Below are 24,159 nucleotides of genomic sequence, written 5' to 3'. Positions count from 1 at the left end.
AATATGTAAAGCAGGAAGTTCAGGTTACACAGTGATGTAAATTCCCGGTGACTGATGCCCTTTTAAAAACAATAAAAATCTTCGAGAAAGCACGGGGTGGGCGAGCCTGCCCCGCGACCCGCGCCCAGCGGAGGCGACGCGTTGGGCTACTCGGGCGGATTTTATTTTGGATTTCTACCACTTCCTGGAGGCCGGGGGGGAGGCACGGTGGGAGGAACCAAAAAACTCGGTGCCTCAGCCATTTTGTTTGTGGGCAGCATGGTAGAATTCTGTCAGTCAGTATAAGGAGGGGTTTTTAAAACAGTATTTATGGAAAAACTATTCCTGCCGTAACGGATGTATCTGTCGAATTTAGCGTTCATTTAGCTCTTTCGAAGGTAGGTATTTATATTTGTAGGTAAACCGAGTATTCGCTGGGATCCAAGCCTCCCCACTTTCCAGGAATCAGGGATTTTGTTTCAGGCGTGACTGGCTGTTTCGGATGCGGGGAGGCTGCGGGGCGCGGGCGGCCCGGTGCCGCGGGGAGTGGCGGGGGGATGCGCTCACCGCCACAAACTTGCTGCGGGGCTAGCAGCGGGGGGGGGCGGGGTAGGGGGGGATCGGCCAAGTCTCGGAATTATTTTCTCCGGCTGCCTTTCTTCATCAATTCTCAGGAGGCGGCTGCTCGCGGTGAAGGGAGGGATGAGGCGGGGGCTGCGCGGAGGAGCCGCGGTTTTGCAGTGTCACCGAAAACCAGCGCCAGACTTTGGTCCTGTGTGTGTAAAATGGCACACTGCATTTTTCCAGGCGGCGGCGGGAGGGGGGGGGGGGGAGCGGGGGGGCGGCGGGGCCGGAGCCCGTGGGGCCGCCGCCGGCCCTTGCAAAGTTGTGACCCCGGTGTCGGTGGCGGCGGGGTCCTTGTCCCTCCCTCCCCCCCCCCCCGCCCGCGGCATCGCCCGCAGAGCCGCGGGGAAGCCGCCGCCTTCCTCACCCGGCGATCCTGGCGGGGGTGAGGAGAGGGGGGGGGGGGGCGGGGATCAGGAAAGGGAGAGAGAGGGAGAGCGAGAGAGGAAAGAAAAAAAAAAGTCTGACTTCTTGCATTCGCGAAATATTTGAAGGATGTTCGGGGAGCCCTTTGCAGCATGGAGGCGGCTGGTCGTGGGAGAGCGGGCGTGCGGTCCATATTGTTACAGCCGATTGGCAAGGGCTGCCTTCTCTGGAGGTAAGTTTGTGATTTTAATCGAAAAATCTTCGCTGCTGCCGTTTTTTGGCGTGTATTAGTGCTGAGGAGGGCTGTCGTTGTGCTGATGAACAAAACGTAGCCTTGTATTTTTCTTGGCTTTCATCTCGTGTATCCCACCCAGCGATGTCTCCTTAAGATCGGCAATTGCTGAAGTCAGTTTTGTTTCCTCTTTAAAATTTTATACACGCGAAGCTTAACTGCAATTTAAGTTCAATTTAAGAGTATAAGAACTCGGATATTTTCGAGATGGACTTGGTTTTCGGTTCCGGCTTTTTGTTTGGGGGTTTTCTTTTACCGGGTGATAAAGGGATCCAGGACCAAATGTGTGACTGTCTTTACAAATATAATGCAGCTCCAATATATAAAGCAGCATATTGCGTGGCTGCTGTGTGGTGTGGCTGTGGCTAAAAGAGTTTACAATGTCGTTTGTGATGGCTCCTGATGGATTACTTTGGTCTAAAGTACGGAGGAAAACTGCCCTTGGTATGGCGAAGGTGGAGATTGACACCACAGGGTTTATATTAAGTTATGTCTCTTACTAAACAGTGACCTTTTTATTTGCAAAATAGAGCTCTTGTGGCAATTAGCTTAAAGCATTAGTTATGTAAATGTTCTTATTTCACCACACTTCATCTAGATTTTTTTTGGGGGGGGGGGGAAGTGGTTTGTTTGTTTGTTCTTTTTCATCCGAGAAGGTACATTTGGGAGACATTTTGTAATTTTTGGCATTATTCTAGGCGCATTTTTTTTTTTTTTTCACACGGTGGGAGATCTTTTTTGTTGTGCGTTGGTCGGTGTTGGTGGCGCTGTGGGTGCTCCGGCACGATCTGTGTCCCTGGCTCCAAGGGGGGGGGCAGGTGGGGCGCGGCTTCAGCTATTGTATATTTTCCTTTTCTCTGTATCAAAAGTCACCGCAGATTAGTGAGAAAGACGATTATACTGTGTCTCTGAAAAATTGTGATGTTGCATGAACTATGGCCCGGAACAGGCATGACCTCACCCTTTCGCTGGTTTGTGTAATGAAGCAGATTTTTTTTTTCTTCTTCCCCCAATCCTGTACCTAAAGACCAGTTTTCTTCAGTAATGAGATTTTCGGCCCCACCCCCAAAATGATTTTACAGTGGCTGCAGATGAAAGGTTTTAAAATGAATTTTACATACAATATGGAAGGCTTCGGTACACATTTATTGTGCAACTAGTCCATTGTTTGCTTGTTGTGAAGTTAAAGGTTATATTCACTGCTGGTTACTAAATCATGAGGTCCCTCTTGCTTGTGTGCTTGCATATGCAGATTTCTTGTTGAGGTCTGTTGGAGTTTGGATGGTGTATGAAGGTGGGATTGTAAAGAAGGGAAAACCTAAGGTAGTCCTTCAGATTGTAACAGGATTCACCTGAGGTGGGTGGGTTTTTTCTTTCCTGTTGCTAACTGGAGCATGCATTTGACATTTATTTATAAATAGATGTATATTAAGATGTGTTGGGTTTCTTTTGTTACAACCTACAGATCACCTTGGTTCTAAGTGCAAATGTTTTAGAAGGCTTTCTGCTAACATCCATATTAGGTGTTTAAGAAAACAGAAGTGATTAATGTGCTAAGAAGATGGGTGGGAAGACATAGTCAAGCCTGTGATCAGAACATATATTAGAAAACTCAACAGGTTCAGGAATAAATTTAGCATTAAATTTAACACATTTTTAATGAAGCAGTATGCCTATTATTCTGGAGTGAAGTTGACAATTTTAGAGACCTCTGCATCTGTTTTACATTTCAATGTCTTCATTATTTTCAAAGAATAAATTTGACAAATACTGGCCTGTTCTCAGGAGCATTTTAATCTTAAAATAATGCATTTACATTTTGTTTTTGAAGCAAGTTTGCTTATTACGTTTTATGGAAACTAATATACAACTTCAAGTAGGTCTCTGTAATGGTCTTTGTTTTTTTTTTAAAGGCAGGTAAAGTACACTATCTTAGGTGTACTAAAGTACACTATCTTAGGTGTATACATCTTGTAACCTTCTTCCAGTAAGTCATCTATATCTAAGAGAGCAGCTTTCATCGTCTCTGCTCTGTCAGACAGGGTCTGCTTTTATGAAGTCTTGGCTGGAGCATAGAGTCCTGTTTGCCTGTGACAGTGCAATATGACCATTACATCTTCAGTGTCCTGCTACAACTCTTAGGTCTTGAGGACAATCATCAAGATATGACGCTCTTAGAAAGTGTGGATTTTGGACATCTTCCATCTCTGAGACCTGCTCACTAGATCACAAGGTTGGCATTTTGGGTTATGCCAATGAAAGTAGAGCCAATTGTTGTTGAATCTATTAAAATAATTATAGATCTTAGAGAATCACTGTGTTATTTACATCTAAGTAATTCTGATACAACTTTCATTTTCTTCTTTACATCGTTTGCTCATTCATGGACAACAGTACTAAGCGAATGATAAACTACTGAAGGTAATGTCATGCTCCTGCTCTTCTTGTCATGCTGGACTACAAAAGTGGTGATTTCTTGTGACTGCAGCCTGTGCATGCAGGCCATGAATGAATTGATTACTCGTGATCTCACTGCGCAGAGGCAGCTTCTAGATCAGTAAAGTCAGTAAGAACATGAACGCAGAATAGAAACTTCCTTCACACTTGCTTTTCTTTCTCCCAGTAGCTGGGGCTACTCTTTAACATTGGTTATGGTTTTGCAACTGCTGCATCTGATGAAAGTGTTTGTTCACAGTCCTGCCAAGAAGTCATAAGGTGGGAGGAGGGAAGTGCTGATGTTCTGCAGTTCATCGGTTTCCTCACTTTTCTCCTGCTTCCTTACTGAGCCATTGTTGAACAAGAAATAGTTCCCAGCAGATGTGTTCTCAATAAAGAATAAGAATTGTTTAAGATTTAGCATCCTCTCAAAGCTAAATAGCAACTAATTTGTCTCCTGCATCTTCTGCAGAAATGCCTGGAAGTCATTACTGAGGGGTGGCTCTGTCTTGATTGTGTGTTTTCCATAACGCACTCCTTCTGAAGTGCCTGCCTGTGGAATACCAGGACCTAAAACATAAGAGAGGTTGTTTGTTTGTTTTTATTTGTGGGTTTCTTAATTTTGTCCCCTACGTATATCACTCCTTTTCTAAGATGGCAAAACTAGTATATTTTTCTCCTAATACAGTTTCTCTTATACTTAGCAATTCTTCATACACTCCATACACCTTTCAAAGATATTTGGCTCTTCTGGCTTAAAACTCTCTGAAGTATAGCTTCCTAGCATAAACCAAATAGTCTTTTCCAAGATCTTAACTCATCCTGACTGACCAAAATGTTCTGTGAGCCTTCATGACAGTCCTCCTACTAATGTTACTTGTGTTCTATACTCAAGTAAAAGGCACGGGGTAAAGATGGCTGTCGGTCTACAATTGTCATAGAAGTGTGGATGTGTAGATCCCAGACAGATTTAGCCAGCTTCCAAAGTTAGCCAGTAATAATGTGAAGACAGTTCCCCAGATGTGTGCTAGTGGTATGAAAGAACATTGTTTGGGACTTGGTTCAAATAAAAGCCGTAACTCCTGCTTCATTCACTCATATATCACTGTGTTCTCTATTTTCCTATGGGTGGTAACACACCTTGGCAGCTGGGACTTTTGGCTGTTCCCTGTTGAGGGTTCTAAACTGTTCCTTGTTTCCTTGATTCAACAGTCAACATGGTTTCAGGAGGGAAGAAAAAGGTGTCTTTATGTTCTAAACTTTGTGACAGAGTCCTGTTTCTCACCTTTCTTACTTCATGACTTCACTATCTGTAGTACTCCACATCTTGCATGTCAGCAGCAAGTTGTTAGCAATGAATAATTTTTTAAAAACTTGCTTCAAGGGTCACCCATTTCCCAGCTGTGAACAAAGGATGATGTATTTCTTGCTTGCTTCAGACTCTCACCTTCTAGAAATTTAGGTCCCTCCACACCTCTTCCAGGCTGGCATTCATGTGGCTGTTAAGTGTTGGGAAATAATCTGCTCTACCTCCTATACATCAAAGGAAACTGCTATGGCTAGTGCATCCTTCCACCTTTTAGCATTCTTCGTATTTTTCCTCTTTTATTGAATAGCTGAAGAAGTTAATTCATGTTGTAGTGAAGAAGTCCAAATCCTTGAGACAATACTAGATTTTAAATGCTTTAGTAAATATACAGGGGATGTGTGTGTGTGAATGTTAGTGTGTTGAAACAAAATTTCTCTGGCTTGCTGTTTTGAGCAATAAAGATGCTTTAATAGGAAGTTTTGTTCATAAATTCCCTACTGATAATAGCTAGAGCCTAAAATTAGTGGTCAGAATTTGACCCTTAAAGTAGGTATTATAGTGTTTAAAAAGTAAGTACATTTGCTAAAAAATATTTGTTCTGCTTATCTCTCTGTGTAAACAAAAGACAGGGAGATGGGAACTGCCAAATAACACGCGAGTACCAGTCTTCACTAGTTGTGTAGGGAGTTGAGATGCTGTTATGGAGGTCCCAGATGGTAAATGGAGAGTTGCTCAGAGGCATACAGTGCCACAGAATAGAAAACAATAGTTACGGATGCCAAGGTCTATTGGTTTGAGCACCAGTAAAAATAACGAGAGCTCTAAATGCTAGGCCTTCTGCAGTCCGTCGGAATTCAAACCTGGAGCAAATGGTTTCAAATGGCAGGTCTTACTCTCCATCTTCTGTTGCTGAAGACCATCTGGAACACTTTTGCTAGGGAAAAGGAAAAGGAGTTTGATTTCACAATGTGTTGAGCACTGGGATTCCCAGAGGAAGAGGGAAAGAGGTGGGCTGGATCTCATCCCTGCTCCCAGGGCTGCTTTGGGGATTTTACTCAATAATGTAAAATGTAGGAAGCCCCAGGATCAGTGAGCAGAGCCAAGGACTTGTTCCTCTGAGAGCAGTCCTCTTTTTGTCAGGTTCCATTTTGTTTTTGCTCTGGGACCTGTGCTTACAAGCGTATGGTTAGATATCTAGGTAACAAGCCTGTAAGGTTGTGTTAACTCATGCTTCAATAGATTAACAGTAAGTTATGCTTCTGAGTAATTTGGAATCACTGTATAGTAAACCCTTACTATAGAACTTGCTTCAGCTGAAATTAGATGGGTATTGTCAGATCTGTAATCCTAGTAATAGACAAGAAACAGGTCACGAAAATCACATCTTTAAAAAAAACAAACAAGAAGACCCGAACAAAACCCCCCAAAATTTTGGATTTCTGCTGCCACATGAACCGTATTTTAAACTTCACTGAGTATCCTAATCAGATCTCCATCTGCCTAGTACAACTAGCTCAGATGTGAATGTCCTCACTTAATCAGATAAATCCCACGACCCAGTGTTTGCTTATACTGACTGGTGCATAATTTAGGTAATGAAAAGTTAGCTCTTAATCCTCTCTCCCCTTCAGAGCTTGAAGAAACTTGCTAAATGCAAGCATGACCTCCCTGGCCTCACAGGTGTGTGCATGTTGAATATTCATTAATACAAATAAGAGAGAGTTTTCCATGTTTGTTCAAACAGGCTGAAAAACCAGGTGACTAAGGCATCGCTTAGGCCCTGTATCTGTTTACTAGGAATCCTGGTGCTGCCATAACCTGATGACTAAAAGGATAATTTCGTCAGAGTCCTTCTACCTGACAGCTTTCCATCTGTAACGCTAGGCATTGACAGGGCATGTTATCTGGATGTATTGGCTCAGAGTTTTTTCTTAAGAAAATTTAAAATTTAATTTCAAATGTAATGCATAGCAGTCGTGTTAATTTTGCTGGTCTTATAGGTATCCATACAAGTCAGAATATCTTGGTGCCTTTAGACCATGTGATTGTTTATTCAGAATTCAAGAGAAGTGCCACAATCAGCATCTTTCAAGGAGAAGCCATGCTGGGTAACAGAGGGGAAAAAGCTTATGTCACATGACTCCACATGTACACATTCTGTTTGGCCCTTATCCATTTATAATGACATAATGAATGAAGATCCTGTAAGAAAGTATTCTGATTTCTTTTCATAGAATCATAGAATCATAAAGGTTGGAAAAGACCTCTAAGATCATCAAGTCCAACTGTCAACCCAACACCATCATGCCTACTAAACTGTATCCTGAACTGCCATATCTACAAGTTTTTTAAACACCTCCAGGGATGGGGAGTCAACCACTTCCCTGGGCAGCGTGTTCCAATGCTTCAAAACTCTTTCAATAAAGAAATTTTTCCCAATATCTAATATAAACCTCCCCTGATGCAACTTGAGGCCATTCCTCTTGGCCTATCACTAGTTACCTGGGAGAAGAGACCAAGACCCACCTTATTACAACTTCCTTTCAGGTGGTTGTAGAGAGCAATAAGGTCCCCCTTCAGCCTCCTCTTCTCCAGGCTGAACAGCCCCAACTCCCTCAGCCGCTCCTTGTAAGACTTGTTCTCTAGACCCCTCACCAGCCTCATTGCTCTTCTCTGGACATGCTCCAGCACCTCAATGTCTTGTAGTTGGGGGCCCAAAACTGGACACAGTACTCCATGTGTGTTCTCCCCAGTGCTGAGTACAGGGGCATGATCACCTCCCTGCTCCTGCTGGCCACACTATTCCTGAGACAAGCCAGGATGCCACTGGCCATCTTGGCCACCTGGGCACACTGCTGGCTCATGTTCAGCTGGCTGCCAACCAACACCCTGAGGTCCTTTTCTGCCAGGCAGCTTTCCAGCCACTCCTCCCCAAGCCTGTAGTGCTGCATGGGGTTGTTATGACCAAAATGCAGGACCTGGAACTCGGCCTCGTTGAACTTCATACAGTTGGCCTCAGCCCATTGATCCAGCCTGTTCAGATCCCTCTGCAGAGCCTTCCTACCCTTGGGCAGATTGACACTCCCCTCCAACTTGGTTTCATCTGCAAACTTACTGATGGAGTCATCTCTGAATCAATTTCCAAGCTAAAAAGTGGGCATTGCAGGAACCTGTGGGACTTTAAGGTGAGAAAGTGTTGTCCTTCCTATCTTCTGTGTTCTCCCCTGATTATGGTTTTTTTTCTCTAAGAAGGTCATGTCCTTTTGTGCTAACATGCTTATTGAGTTGCTTACGGATCAGATGAAGATAGCAGACTTGGCACTTGTGATCAGTACGTGGCTTGTGCCTGGGCCCCTATGTGAATGACAGTGGTCTGTCTTCATCTCTTGAACAGATCAACAGAGTGGCAAACAACTGTAAAACTAACACATTATTTAATAAGAGAATGAGACTGGAGTGTCATATGGGGGAGGGTTGAGGATGTGAAAGCCTTAACTGCTTGAACACTAAACGATTTGAGAAAACTACTTTCCATTTAGTTGTGTTTCTCAGGTTGCCCTTACAGCAGACTTGGCGATTTCACTGTGGAGGGGAGAAGCAAATGCCAATGATATCACATCAGCTTGGTTTTTCTAAGCCCACCTACATTAGTGACATACAGAAAATAGTCTAGTATGATTTCTCCATCTTTCTTCTCAGGGCAACTTCGTATTTCCATCTAAACCAAACCACTTTCCCTCTCAACATCTGCCCAGCTCCCAGAAGTTTTTTTTGCTTTCTCTAAATGTTGAAAAACCTCTGATAATGTATTTTCTTCAGGTTAACCCTATCAGAGTTTACCATTTTTGGCAGCTGATGCTAGCATTTAAAAATCTATATACATCAAAACAGCCTCATCAGATCAGTTTTGTATTCAGATCTAGCCTCCTCTGCTGGATATATACATTCAAACTTCATTCATTAGCTTTTTTCACTAATACAGTGTTAGTAATTTGAGCTTTCTGAAGTGTGTATGTAAATGATTATAAATAAACAATATCTTTATAACATTCTCTCATGCTTAACTTAGATGTATAAATCAAACTATAGTGTGTAGTGTAAAGGAACATTGAAAAAATTTTATGTTCTTGCATACTAATAACATCAGACTTTTGAAATCCAAAAGCTGAGTTATTTGTGGTTTTTTGCTTTCTTTGGAGAAATGTATTTATCTTAAGTAAAGATGGTATAGCCGGTATTAGGTACTTAATAAGACAATCCTATCGATTTGACCTCAGATTTATGAGGTTTTAGTCATACCGTAGGTACGTAGGTAGAACCCACTAACATTAAAAAAAAAAAAAGGAAAAACAAAATTTGACCACCCCCACCTTGATGCCAACCTAAATGTACGCATTAGGAAATGCCTCTTCATTCCAAGATGCAAGTATACTTTCCTGCACCAAAAGACTTCTGAAGGCTAGCTAACTCCTGTCTGGGTATATATTGGTGCTTTCCTGAATTGTCTGAGGCAAGCAGATATACTACTTTCATTCTGATTCAGGAACTGTAATTTAAAGCATTTCACATCATAGAGTAAATATCGGATTATAACTCCGCATTATCTAACATCAGCAATGTAACTCTGAAGTTCTGCAAATACTTGATCATACTATCCAGAAGCTCTGAAGCACTTGAAAGAGTTTTCATAGATCAACTTCTGAGATAGAAATCCTATCTTAGGAGTGTAACGTATTAAACAATTTATTTTAAAAACAAAATTTAAAATGTTAGAGCATAGGAGTTTACCTAGATTGAACTTGCTCTATGTTTGTGCATACATAGAGCCACGCAGTTTACAGCGTAACAGTAAACTTTCTGAAGTTATGCAAAGGAACGTAGCTTGTCTGCAGTACACTCCTTTATCCTGGGTCAGTGGGGGAACGCTGTGGCAGCCTGAGGTTTGTGGTGCGTGTGTTTGTGGTGGGGTTTGGGTTTGTTTTTTTTTTTAACCTAATGGTCAGCTGAAGGATTCAGGACAGCGTGCATCACTGTGCCTGCCGTCACACCTATGTACAACCATAATTTCTCTACTGCTGTTTTACATTTTTAGCCTTTTACCTTATCCTGTGGAGAATGTCGAAGTAATTATACTTCGCTCTTTGATTAATGAATTAGCTGCTCTGTTGGCAAGAGAAGGTGGGACTTTTTTATTTGGTTTAGTGTTTTTGGTTTGGGTTTTGTTTTGGGTGGGTGGTGGGGGTTGGTTTGTTTTTGGTTCTTTTTTGGAAGCCAAATCCTTTGCATTTCTAGCAAGACAAGGATAAGATTTTTGCCCTTCTGCTGTCTTTTCTACTGGAAATACATAATCATATGATTAACTCCACTTGACTCAGAAATTAGTCATGTGTTATAAACAAATGTTTGCAGAAGCCCATGCCTAAGTAAGAGGTGGCTAGCCTGTCTACCCAGCTCAGATTTTATTTACCTTAATGTTTTAGAGTAATTAGCATGAAAGAAGAATAAACTGTAATTTTAAAGTTACTATTGTTTTATATTTCAGAATACCAAATATTTTGGATACAGGTTTCAAAAAAAACCTGAGGCAAAAAGTCAGATATTTTGGGGGTTCTTTGTCCCCCTTTTTCTTTTGTTTTTTATTTTTGACTTTGCAGAAGTGTTACATTTTAAAACTTTGTCTGTCTTACTACTTCATCCTAAAAGATTACTTTGTGGAATGAGTTGCTGGAGAAGATGACTAAAGCAAGAATTCAAGGTGTGTCTAGCATAATATTTTGGAGGGAATACATATTATGGAATGGAATAGTAAAGGAGAAACTCATAAATCACTTATCTTTTAACCCTTACAGTTCTTAGGATAACTATTCTGAATCCAGTAAAACTTAAACAGGGAAAGATATCTTTCAATACAGAAGAGTCTCAGCATAATTTTTGCCTTTTTACCACTGCTATATGTAACAGAATAACTACTTCCTCTATTATGTGTTTCCCCTATTCACATAAAAACTTAAGTCTCCTGAAAAAGCTAATTCCTATCTGACAGTACTAAAAAAAAACTCCTCAAACCCTTTGTACTTTCAGATAGATTTTAGGCAAGAGAATGGTAAAATGGGCTCTGTTTGTATAGGTGATGTTGGGACAAATGTTGAATCTGTAGAATAATAATCCTAAATCCTAAATAATAATCCTAAAATTTTCTCTCACAGTCTTTCTGCTCCTCCAGTGGAGGCAACTGCCTCCACCGTCTCTAAGAGCTTATCTATAGTTGCACAAGTCAAAGCTGTGTAATAGCTTTTGCTGCTCTTCTGTCAGCTTTGTTTCTTCTCAGGAAGAGAATTGTGGTCTAGTGGCTTGTCCTCCTCCCTTGGATATAGCTCAGTGGCATAACATCTTTTGCGTTCAGACAGTTTCCCAGAGGATGCTGGACTCTACTTTTGAATACACGTGGCTGACAACACATTCCCCAAGCAAGATGACACCACTAAATTGGCATCTAACCCCTTTCACTCATATGGAAGAATGTTGCCTGTTATATATGCACTTAAAAAACCCCACCCATACACAGTGATACATAATCAGTCTGAAAGAAAATGAGAAATCCTTCCTCTATAGACTAGTTCAGACACTAGTTGGCAAAGGTTTTCAAATATAGCATACGACAGTGTATTACTGTTTTGAGTTCGTATTAAATTGCATACAATTTTATAATTTCAAATCCTCTTTGCACAGGTTTTATCATTCCAGACTACCATATTCTGTAGCCTTCACAAACTGGATCATGTGAAGGCAGAGGGCAGTGGGAACGTAACTTCTAACATGGATCTTTTCAAGTGGCTTTACTTTTGATTTATGTAGGTGTTTGGGGTTTTTTTTTTTTCTGAGTTGTTGAAGTATCTGATCAGGTTCCAACTTGGTACTCAGTGTAGCTTCATAAGCAACTGTGCTGATACAAATGAAGGGGCAGTGTGACTTTGGAGAAAAAAAGAATGAATGGCAGAGTAGAAAGCGGAACCGCAGTATCTTAAGCCCATATCCTTAACAAAGGCAACAGGTTACAAAGTGATAGTCTCAGCGGAGAGCCTGAGAAATGACAGAACTATCGTTCATTTCAGCCTGTGTGATTTTTGTTACCGTTACCTAGTGCAAAATAATGTTGTCTTGTGATTTCCTGCATGTAGTTTTAAAAAGTGAAACCCATTGATCACATGGTAATTCCTTATCCAGTTTTAAGTATGGGCACTTGCAACAAAGTGTTAAAACTTCCCATCCTGTCACAAGAAAGCCAACTCCTGTATTTCTGTTTGGAACGTTAAGGACAGGACTAGTTTTGCAATGCTGCTTCACTGGTCATTTCTAGAAATATACTGCGCATGAGACTAGCAGTCGTTGGGTTTATAGTGGAGAAATCACATGCTCGTGTTTAACACTTCCGAGCTTCTTGTTTTACCAGGCTGTTATATCTCCAAATTTAAAATTTTTAGGCAGCTTTGGAATCTAAAGAATTACATTTACTCATTAACTGTTGAATGGTAACAGAAATGGGAGATCAATTGCAGTATTATCCCTTCTCATCTCTGTTTGGTATTCTGCAGTGTAAATTGGAAGCGCTTACAGAAAATAAAAGGCAACTGAAAGATTTGGCCATGCAGGGCATGTGCCTACCTGTTCAGGTCAGAAACAATTTCTTATATATATAAGGTAAATTACTTTCCCCTCATTGAGACAAGAATTGAGGAAAATATTTACTTGGTCACTACTTCAAATTACGGTTCAGAAAGAACTTCAAAGAAGTTTTATACCTATTGCATCTCAACCATGAACACTAAACTAACAAAGTGAATGTATCATACCTTTCTTTGAGATGCCAAAGCTATGAAACATTAAATTATCTTGCAAAAAAAATGGCAGAAGTTATCACAAAGGCATTCTACTGCAGTTTCATACTCTGGTGTCCGAACTCTTTAAATATGTTTGACAGTTCCATTATCTCTTTCAAAACAGACAGTTGATACCAGCAAATAACGTGAACTTTGCTGTGAATTACATCAGTTCATTTATGGTTGAAATCTTCACGCTGTTAAGATAATTTCTATATGCATCTACTTACTACTGTAATGTGACATTTCAGAAAATAATGAAGAACATCTAGTGTCATATTTGCCTACATTTATCTCATGTTAATCCAAACTCCAGGTAGCTCACTGAGATTATTTAAAATAATATAGCTATCTGTAATGTTATAAAATATAAATTAAAAAAAACATACCCAAGAAGAAAATTTGAACGGAAGCATTACTAGCAAATGTAAAACAGGAATATACATACAGAATCCGTAACAGCTTACTACAGAACAAAAGAGCCATCTATATCTTTCCAAATACCCCTAAGAGTCAGTCTTTCTGGAAAGAAACCCAAGTATAGTCACTCCACAATTTGTCTTTTCTTAATATTTGGTTGCTGAAAGTGTGGGGAAAAAAAAGACCAGTGGTACTTTTGATCAGTTCAGAGTAGTCAGCATTTATGCAGATAAATGGCAAAAAAAAGGTCAACAAAATTGCTATAAAGTAGTCCCAGAGTGAGAAAAATGAAAAATTGTAAACATTTATGGATACGCAAGTTAGCATATAGTCTAGTGCACTCATCATATTCCTCAGTTTATGAAAATATGGTATTGTCTTCTGTATGTGAGAACTATTTTTAAATGGTTGGCAAATGAGAAGCTTGTTTTACCTTTAACATGTTAATTGCTGTCTGCTACAGTTTTAAGCAGATACAAGAAAAGCATGGCCAGAGAAAGGAATGTGTGTAAGGAGTCAAATGTACTTGATTTCTAACCTGTTAGGCTCTGGATTTCAGTGTATCATTATTTTTGGAGAGAGAGGAAGGAAGGAAGTTTAAAAAAACAAAAAGAAGCAAAAACCCCTCTTCCAGTGAGGCTGGAGAGTGGAATGACGTCAAATGTTTGCTGTTAATATTATGTATTGCTGTGGATATTTATTTTTTCAAATAAACAGGCTCTGCTTAGAACAGAAAACTCACATACGCAATTTCAGCCTTTATATTGTTCTTTATTTCAACGTTTCGCTCCTTTATACTTACCTTTATATAATGTACTTAATTGGAGATAAACTAATATAAAAAAAAGGAGAACAAGAATATTAAAAAGGGGGTTTTTAGAAGTTGAACAACCGTCTCCTAGATTTTTATGTCCTTAAAATACAGGATTGCTTGGTTCCAGAAAGCACCAAAACCGACACACAGTTTAACCTACATGCCCTTTATGCATAGCCATTTTGTGACTGACTGCTGTTAGAATGGGAGACAATACAAAACCCAGGTTCAGAAGAACTACAACCCATGCTTAAACAAACTGCTGCAAGTCTTTCTTTGACTCAAAGAGGTTTCAAGATACAAAAGCAAATAAATAGTAAAATTTGTAAAAACTTGTCAAATAGTAAATTTGAAAAAACCTGTCAAATAGTATCTAGAACTTGCAAACCAAAATAGCAAGTCAAGTTTTTGGGCTTTACAAACTTGAGTTAAATGATATTACAAGAGCCTGCTTTCTGTAGCTGTATGGATCAAGCTGTTGGATCTTAGCCCTTAATGCTCAGTGTGAATTTAGTACTTTTGAATGTATATTGCAACGTTTGTATTTACAACTTACATTGCTGATGCACGAAGTTCTTTCGTTTTAGTAAAGCTCGTTCTTTTAATTAAGTATCTTGAGATCATAAAAAGGCAGAGCCTTAAAGAAATGCCTCAAATGTTAAAGATCTAGTTTCAGCGGTTTGTACAAAATAAGAACTGCAGTTTAAAATGCTGTGTTCATGATATTTCAGTTACCTTATAGTTCATTAAATTTCAGGTTTTTAAAATGGACACATACCACTTTGGTACAACAACTGAGTTTACAATTACTGATCTCTTACTGAGAGCTCTCAAAGAGTATTCTGGTCATTGTGCAAAACACCCATTTTAGATTACTGTCGTAGTGAAGCACAGATGTCTACAAATGTAACATGAACATTGTTGTAAATGCTACAAAAAGGCAACACTTAAAATATATCTGCATATCGTAACTGAAAGGAGGGTAAAACAGAAACAGTCTGTTTATGCTCTATTTTCCTGGTATCACCTTTACAGAACAAAAATCAGGGCTGATGTTGTATTGTCTTCAAATATCACACTTTTCATTTTACTGGCAAAATAATTTAGGTAATTTTGAGGACTAATCAACTTCTGCTACAAAATAGTTAAACACAATCTATTTTATTGGCAAAACATTGCCAGCCGATGAGTCCAAGAGTTTCAGGCAAAAATTCTTTCTTAATGCATACTGTCCTGTTTGTGTCCAAATGTTATTGTCCATTCTGCTTGTTCTGCACTTTTCTCAGGCCTGTGGAGGGTTAGAAATGCAAAGGTCAATTAAGGATAAGTTTAAACTTGAATATTCTTTCTTTGTAGTTCAGGATGTTTTCTACACTTTGCTTTTCATTATGTATTGTTTTTTTTCCATCAGTGGAAGTGAAGAGTGTAATATTTAATGGCCTTATTTTTCTGCTTAGCTGCCAGGTATTTAATTTTCATTTAGTGTTTTAGGACAAAGTCAATCTATGATAGCATATTGCTATTTGTTTTTTTTCTCATCACCTTATCTGCCTGCTAGTTGGGTAAACTAAATTATTCAGTATTTATAGAAAACTCTGTAGATGTTTTACATGCAATTTATTTTAGGATTACTTTAGGATTACTGTTTCTAGCTAGTGTGTGTTTTAAGCTTTAAATTTAGCATAAAAAAGCAATATGCAATTTTAACATTTGGTTCTGATGCAACTACCGAAACACAGATGAATGATATTCCTTAGTTCATGCCACTGTCCTTTTTAAAAACAAAACAGAATTAACCCCCCTCCCTTAAAAAAAAAAAGCCTCATTCTCCCTAGCAGCTGCCTTCCATTGCGTTACCTGTTTGCAACACAGAGAGACTTTCCTGTCTCAGAGAGGCTGAATGACTTGCAGGTGAAACAGTTGAGGAGACTTAGGGTGAAGTCAGACATGCAAACAGTTGGCTTGGAACTGCTGGGAACAACTGCATCTAGCAATATTTCATCCAGTGGCTAGGAGCTGTTTAAGGTCGAGGACGGTGGTGCTGTTATTAAAGAGGTGATGCCATTAAAAAAAAAAGGCTTTGTGTCTATTAAAGAGATACCAGATTTTTAAAATTACTAAGCAAAACAAGGCTTTTCTAATGCTTTGTTACCTTTACACCCTATTTCTGAAAGCTCTATTTCCCAGGAGTAGCATGTGATAAAGAACAAGTTTGTCTACTGATTCTCATGTAACAGCACAAAACTACAATATTGTGCTTTAAAAGTGGAGGGATACTTGAATTTAAGCAAAACACAATTTTCTCACACTTTTTAATGAAAATAAACATAACTTCCAGAAGGTGGATTTATTTATGATTTAGCGATAGAACTAGAATTACGTTATGACCTCAGGCAAGAACATGACGTCAGCAGGTGCAGTGCCCGTTAGCCAGACAGCTCTAGCGAGGGTGGCTGGGAGAAACGGCTTCCGGACGTCTCCGGTTGTGCTGCGAGGACCCGGGCGGCATGTGAGACACCACTGAGACACGCCAGGCTCGAAATCTCCCGTCGCTTGCTGACAGCAAAATACAGCATCAATTCAATCCAATCACCGAGACGTAAGCGAGCTCACCTAATGAGGCGTGCTCAGATTAGTTCTAACCTCGCCTGCAGTGAGCTCGCTTGAAGGGGTAACTGATAACTTCAACCCAGGCAAGGGTTAAACTAGTTCACACGTGTCTGCACTTCGCCGCCGGACCGAGTTTCTGTAAAGCTCGGAGAAACGAGCGGGAGATGCTGTGGTGGCGGCGCCCGGTTCCCGCAGCTCCCCGCGTTTCTCCCTCATTTAGCGCCAACGCGGCCCCACTGCAGGCAGGGACGGAGCCCGGCGGTAGGTGCTGCCCCGGGCCCCGGCGCTGCCGCCCCGCTCCCGAGGCGCCGCCGGACGCCCGGCGCAGGGGCCGCTGCCGCCCGCCCGCGGGGCCGGGGCCTGAGGCGAGCGGCGCTTCCCGCTCCGCGGGCGGCCCCGCAGCCGGAACCGCCCGCCGGGCGCCGCGCTCCAAGGGAACTGGGCGGCCGCGCCGCCGCCCGCCCGTTCGGGCCGGGGTAAGTTCAGCGCTCGGGGCAGGTTCTCCTCCGGTCCGGCGTCCAGCCGGCCCCCGAGGGACCGCGAAGGTCGGGGCCGGCACTTTCCCCCTCTCCCCCGCTTCCGTTCCCCGGGGGTCCCGCAGCTCGGAGGCTGTCGGGGAAAGGCGCTGCCCCGTTACCTCAGGGAGGCGTCCCCTCCGGGGGGGAATTTGGGGCCAGCCGAACCTCCTCACCCCCAGAGGAGCGGAGCGCGCCGACCGCGGCGCAGCCCAGAGCCCGGCGAGCGGAGCGGTCCCGGCCGCCGGCCTCCTCCCTCCCCCTTCCCCCACGCGAGACAGGGTCCCGCGGGGAGCGGCGCCCCGCGCCCGCTGCCCGGCCGCGGCCGGCTCTCCCGCGCTCCCGAGCCCGCGCTCCCGTGCCCGCGCTGCGCGCGCTCTCCCCCGGGCGGCGCTGTGCCCGCGCCCCTGCGCGATGCAGTGTGGGAATGGCTGTGGCGCTGGGGTTGGCTGAAAGAGGCGGCCAGTCGAGGTTTAATGTCCGCCATGTTGGCCGTGGCGTATTGAGCGGAGCCGGAGCGGCGGAGGAGAGGAGCCAGCGCCCAGCCCAGCCGCGCCAGCCGGCGCCGCCGGGCCCCGTGTCGGAGTGCGCCCCGCCCTGCCGGGGGAGCCCCGGTCCCTCCATGAGAGCGCTCGGCGGGGTCCGGCTCTCAGCTCGGAGCGCTCTTGCTGTCGCCCCCCCCTCCCCAGACGGAGCCGCCATCGCCGCCTAACATGAGCAAACTGTCGTTCCGGGCCCGGGCGCTGGACGCGTCCAAGCCGCTGCCCGTCTTCCGCTGCGAGGACCTGCCCGACTTGGCCGAATATGCCTCCATTAACCGGGCCGTGCCGCAGATGCCCACGGGCATGGAGAAGGAAGAGGAGTCGGTACGTGAGACCCCCCCCCCCCCCCCCTCGGCCGGGTCCCTCCATCCCCCCCGCACCCGGGGCCCCCACCTTCGCCTCTGCGCAAGCACAAAATGGCCGCCATCTTCTCCCCGCTCTCCCCGCCCGCCGGGGGGGGGGGGGGGAATGGGACACCCGGGGAGGGAAGGCGCCGAGCCCGGCGGTCCCTGCCCGCACCTTCCCTCCGCGCTTTCCTGCGGCCCCTTCTCCCCCGGGCCCGCGCCCCGCGGTGGCTGGCGGCCCTTTCGCGGGGCCCCGAAAGGCACAAAGGGGGTCACGTGACACCGCGGGCGGCCGCCATTTTGTCTCTTGGTTCTTGGGCCGGGCCTTGTGCGGCAGCGGCGGGGAGACGGGGCCTCGGCGGCGCCGTGCGCGCTCTGCCCCACCGGGTGGCGCTGCCGAGCCGGCCGCCGCCGCAGGGGGCGCTCGGCGGCGGGTGGCGGTCGGGAAGTTGTGGCGGGCCGCGCGGGAGCGCGCAGCGGCCCGGGCCGCCCTCGTGGGTCGCGCGTGTGGCGGTGGCGTGCGGCCCGCTGGCGGGCGGGGAGGGGGCGCGCGGGCCCGGCGGCCGGGGCGCGCCCGGAGGCCCTGGGAGCGTCTGCGGGGTGGAACTGCCCCGCTCGGTGCGCGGGGACCCGCGGCCGCTGCTGAAACGCTGCTCGGAGGAAGAACATCCCAGTGCGGAGGCGAAAGTCTGCCGCGGCCCGCGCAGCTTGGCTGTCTCGGCGGAGAATGGAACTTAAACCTGCTCGAGCTTCAGGATCAGTTAGTCGTTTGCTCCCCGCGTTCCGAGATAGGTGTGACAGTCAGTAGCTGTGGTTGCTGAGGACCCCTGCTGAAGCGGGTGATTTGTTACTTTCAGCGTTTGCAGATCTTTAATTATTTTCTGAGTATAACCAGTTTTCCCCGTTTGTGCATTGAGCGCAGCAAATAGAACTGTAGAAGTGCAGCTATGTAAATAGGTTTTGAAATCTAGTGATAAGAACCAGTGTGACAGTTTTGAGTCTGGAGTTTTGCTGGCTGTCAGGTTTCTGTTGTCCTTCGAAGGTGACAGGCTGTAAAGTTTCTGTTTGTATTTCCAGATGTAGCAAACTTTGAGTTACTTCTCTAAAACTTAAAGTACAGGTATCTCCTTTAAATGTGGTCTTCTCTTTGTGGCACTATTGCTCTAAGGTAACTGATTCCACGAATTTTTGTGAAATGTCTTCAGGCTGAATGTCTTCTGGAGAGTAGTACTCTTTGCATGTTGCCTCTATTAAGTAACTACTCCCTGAGGCTTTCCGAGTGTAAATGCCTACCATTGGAACACAACTCAATATTTCAAATTTCTATGCAAGTCGTAAGTTGCTTTAAACATCCACTGAAATGTGTATATATAGTGAAGGGGGGGGGGTGAGTTTTTTATAGTTTTGTTTTGGTGGCGTTTGTTTTTGTGATGTGAAGGCGCTCAAAACTGTAGCGTGGTATCCATTCAGTTAAGCAGTATTTAAGCAGTAGGTAGCTATGCTTAGATGCTCCTGTTTTGATGCAGTAGATGTATTCTGAATTGATACCTGTAGCTTCTGAATACAAGAACACCTTTAATTTCCACTTGTATGAGAATTTTAAATTTTATATTTGCTCTGGTGCTTGTTTGCCAAGTTTATTTTGCAATTAAAGTGAGCAAGTGTGCATGCATGCGTTTGTTTATGTGGAAATGTCAGGTTGCTATCTTTCTCTTACTGTTTGCCTGGCAGTTACAAGTTTTCAGGCTAGAAAATTACATGGGGTAACTATATAGCCTGCATAAACCCGGAGATACATGTCCTAGCTAAGGAAAAATAGTCATGGGCAAGGGAAAAGTTTTAAACGTTAATTATAAGGCTTGTTTCTGTGGTTAATGTGATGCTCTTGTTTACTGAATCTGGCTTTGAGGGTTAAACTTTACAGCTGTAAGTGTAAGTAGACACTTTCCACAGTTAAAGTTTGCTCATGCTTGTGTTTTAAATATGTGTATACACACCCACAAGAGAAGTTTGTTTGCCGTTAGTAAACACAGGTGTCTTCCTGAATCCTTTGTGGATCTTCTTACATAAAATAGTTGATGTTAAACTCTTCCCCCTTCTTGTTTCTGCAGGCTTGCTAAAATTCCTTCCTTCCCTCTTGACACCCCAAAAAGCTTTCTCTTCAGTTTTATATTGGTGTTGACAACAGAGAAACATGGTAGTTGACGAAAGTTATGGCAAACCTCACAGGTTTAATACCTTAATATGTTCTGTTTCCTAGACTTCGTGGCATGCAGGGTTTAGGAAGGTTGGAGTTGTTTGTGTTATGTAGCAGTTGAAGACTTGAGTAGGAGAATTTTTTCTTAATACTTACAAAAGTAATAGATATTTTGTGTTATCCATTTCTTTACAAACAGATGGCAAAGTGTCCATAAGAATCTGGGGGGGAGGGGGCGGCTTCAGCTAGTGTGAACAAGCTTTTGTAACTATTTTATAAATAGGATTCTAACATTGCCTTGAGTTTTGCATAAATGTAACATTAAATGAACACATATTTGGAGTTAAGTCTTCTCCTGACTTAGTAACTTTCCCTAGGGAAAAATGCAATCAAAGAGATTTAATATTTGAGCATTAAGTCACAAGATATTTAAATGACTAATTAGTGTTTTGATGCACAAAAAGGAATCTCTTTTGCTTCCCTTTCGTCTTCTCTTTCTCCCATCCTGTTCCTACAAAGATAAAATATGGAAAATAGTAAATCTTCATTATTACCACTGGAAGCCTCAGTTGAGCAGTGATGCTCTAGAAGAGTCTTCTGAAGGAAAAACAACCTTGCGAAGTTGATCTGAGCTCTAAAATATGCAACTGATAAGAGGGTTATAGTAACTCTGTAAAAAGAAGTGGGAACTAAGGGCCTTAAAGTGATGTGGATTCTGTTACTGGGTAGAGTATACCTTTCTGCTCAGTAAGTTGTAACTTCGGTTAGTGGTTTTGTTTGGAGGTAAAAGCCTATAGTAAAAAGCTCTTTGGTGCACAGACAGTGGTACTTGAAGTTATTGACTGATACTGTGTTCTGACAGTTGGTTTAGATCCCATGTTTCTAGGGTAAACACATTGTGGCTGTTGCAAAGTCTGTTGCTAAATTTAAGAAACTAAAAACCATCAGGAGACATATGCATCTCTAAAAAAGAAAATAAAAAAAAAGCCTGGACAATGTAGTGGCACTTCATATGCAACACTAAATATCCCTGTATTATCCCAAAATCCTGTTTTTGAGCAAATTACGTCCTTAATGCTGTAATTTTGAGAACCAAACAGCAGACCACTGTTGATAATATAGTAAGGCAGATTTGTCTAACAAGTCCATTTTAATTCATAACTGCCTGAATAAAGAAGTAGATGGATCGGATTTGTTTATCGTTTATGAAGGAGGTTTTTTTTTTTTAAAGGTATTAATTTATGTGGCCTGTTCTGTTAGATAGAAAAGAAAAACTTGGGTGTGGTGGTGAGACTTTGTAGATACTGTTAAAAAAAAATTATTCTTGTGAAAAATTATTGCGAATATAATTGTTTGGGTTTTTTAAAAAAAGTTAAAAAAAAGAACAAAACCATGTGTTTGAAACACCTCATATCAATGTTTATAGGGCATATTTAAAATGTCAGGAAGTGTGAACTTCTTAGCTGAAGCAGTGACTCCACAAAGATGAGTGTGTGAGCAGACTTTTAATTAAGTGCCCTGGTACACATCAGAGAAATGAATTACCTAAATAAGAAAAAAAGGCTATGTTGATGACATTTCCAGAGTTGAGAAGTCCTATAGGTATGGGAATTATTGTGGGGGGTATGGGAATTATCATGGGTTGGGGGATTTTTTTTGTTTGTTTGTTTTTCTTGAGTGAGTTTGTTACCCTAATGTAAATGCTGATATTACTGTGGTCACACTGAGGTTTTGGATGTTACATTTCCATTTAGTCTTGTGCATGTTCAAGTTTGTATAGGTTAGATGAACGTTTTCTGTCAGGTAAACTTTTGTAAATCCCTGCGTGGTGTTGAGGCGGGGGAGGGGAGGTATTGAGAAGTGCTGTTGCTTTACTGTGTTACTCTTTTAACTCCCTGTTCTGACTAAGGTCATGATCTGGTGGTTAATCTTTGCTATTATCTTAACTCTGGAGTAATAGCTTTCTTGTCCTACTAGATTTCTGCCAGACTGATGCACTATGTCGAGTTCTGTTCTTAAGATTCAGAGTTTAAAATTTGCTTGCTTTCGAAATTTATTTAGTGTTGCTAGTAGCAGATAGAAGAATGAAGCACCTAGAGTCTGAAATTACAAGGTGTACAGCTGTTCATTCAGTTCTTGCTGTTTTCCTTTGCATATGTGTTATGATGTAACAAGCACATTGCACAGAAGGTGGGATTAAGTCTGTATGTGGAATAGTCGTCTGTAAATACTGTCATTCTCTGTTACCCAGTGTTTCAGCAAACTGTTGAAATAGTTTAAAGTGTACTTTTGATCTCTTTAAATCCATGGCTGTAGTTATCTTCCCTGCCATGGCTTTGGGGATGTTTGAGAAAAGCTTATGTGGTAACATTTCATTATTAGATGTAATTTTATTTTTCCACTCCTAATACCAGTGTGATCTGTCAGTATTCAGTAAATGCTGTAGCAGACCTGATGAAAATTACCTAATGTTCATTCAAATGCTTCGGAACACTTCAAACATATTATCTGACAGGATGTGTATCAATTTAGCAAAATGCTACTTGGTTAATTTCCCATTTACTCATTTGGGTAGGTTCAGGAATCACATCTTCACTGTAAACTGCCTTGAGCACAGCTACCGTAGATCTCTTGCAAGAAATACCTGCAGAGAAAATACGCCTTTCTCTTCCCAAATCCATGCTGGAGGCATTGGGAAGCTACTGTATCCACATTCTCTTGCTGCTGTTTTTACCTTATCAAGGAAAAACTCTGGTAAGGAGTGTACGAGGAGGGACCCAAATCACAGAATCACAGAATGTTCGGGGTTGGAAGGGACCTCTGTGGGTCATCTAGTCCAACCTCCCTGCCGAAGCAGGGTCACCTACAGCAGGCTGCACAGGACCTTGTCCAGGCGGGTCTTGAATATCTCCAGAGAAGGAGACTCCACAACCTCCCTGGGCAACCTGTTCCAGGGCTCCATCATCCTCAGAATGAAGAGGCTCTTCCTCATATTCAGATGGAACTTCCTATGCTTCAGCTTGTGCTCATTGCCCCTTGTCCTGTCGCTGGGCACCACTGAAAAGAGTCTGGTATGTCACCATCTAAACTATGATTAATTTAAAAATGTGTGAAGTGCGTGCATAGCTGAGGTGTAGTGAGTCAGTGGGTGAAGGGTCTTGAGTTATATACGTAAATTTCACTGAAAGTCCTATAGTCTTTTTTGTTCATTACATTCTTTCCAACTTAAAAAGGTGTGTTCTGTGTGGGCTTGCATAAAAGTATGTATTTTTTGCTAATTACACAACTGTCTACATGATGTCTAAGTACTCTTAAAATAACCACTACCTTGCTGATGCACGATTCACTGATATTAAGTGTTTCAGGATCCTGTAGGGGCAATCAGAATTATATGAATGTAAAATCATAACAGATACTGTAACTGAATCATCAGTTTCAAGCCTGGATTTTGTGGTTTTTTTTTTTCCTTTGATGTAGAGTCAGGAAAGTCCCTACAAAGATTTTTTAGCTTACTAACAGAAGAGAACATGTGTGTCCCTGTGCTCGCACACCACCCCTCCACCCCTGGTTATAAAAGTCAAGCATAATTTTAAAACAGATCAACTGAACTCCTGCAGTGGTCTTTTCTTAGACCAGGAGAGCTGAAACATTAAAGGATCTTGAAGTAAATGGGGAGAGTAGAGACGGGTTGTTTTGTGTACTCTTTTGGTTCAGGAGTCCTGCAAACTGGAAGAGTATTGATTCCTGCTTATGTCATGTTCCTCTTTGTCTAGCTTTTCTGCTTGCTCATAGTAGGAGACATTAATTTTATATACCAGTCTAATCTTTTTTTGT

At 42.7% G+C, this 24,159-nt stretch overlaps 1 protein-coding gene and 1 long non-coding RNA gene across 10 annotated transcripts in view; one reads left to right on the top strand and one right to left on the bottom strand.

Annotated features, from left to right (window-relative positions):
* The first annotated feature begins 239 nt into the window (after positions 1–239).
* Positions 240–24,159, top strand: part of EPC1 (enhancer of polycomb 1) — a 66,193-nt gene continuing 42,273 nt past the window's right edge. For 6 of the 8 annotated variants that reach the window (XM_075419670.1, XM_075419668.1, XM_075419669.1 and 3 more), the window contains exon 1: positions 17,676–18,108. In XM_075419670.1, the coding sequence (XP_075275785.1) occupies positions 17,956–18,108 (153 nt within the window). In that variant the 5' untranslated portion in view covers positions 17,676–17,955. Of the gene's footprint in view, positions 378–1,050; positions 1,202–17,675; positions 18,109–24,159 lie in introns of those variants that run through there. The other 2 variants (XM_075419671.1, XM_075419672.1) reach the window with 2 other exon arrangements.
* On the bottom strand, positions 14,074–17,035 carry LOC142361062 (uncharacterized). 2 transcript variants are annotated; one of them, XR_012763596.1, is made up of 4 exons: positions 16,761–17,035; positions 16,506–16,673; positions 15,975–16,158; positions 14,074–15,405 (listed from the first exon to the last, which is right to left on the bottom strand). It is a non-coding gene; the product is annotated as an uncharacterized LOC142361062 (long non-coding RNA). The 2 variants fall into 2 exon arrangements; XR_012763595.1 differs by having other exon boundaries at positions 16,506–17,035.

The sequence above is a fragment of the Opisthocomus hoazin genome, chromosome 4 (assembly GCF_030867145.1).
Source record: "Opisthocomus hoazin isolate bOpiHoa1 chromosome 4, bOpiHoa1.hap1, whole genome shotgun sequence".
NCBI lineage: Eukaryota > Metazoa > Chordata > Aves > Opisthocomiformes > Opisthocomidae > Opisthocomus > Opisthocomus hoazin.
The sequence above is the reverse complement of the archived record's forward strand: the minus strand, read 5'-3'. Positions and strand labels throughout refer to the sequence as shown.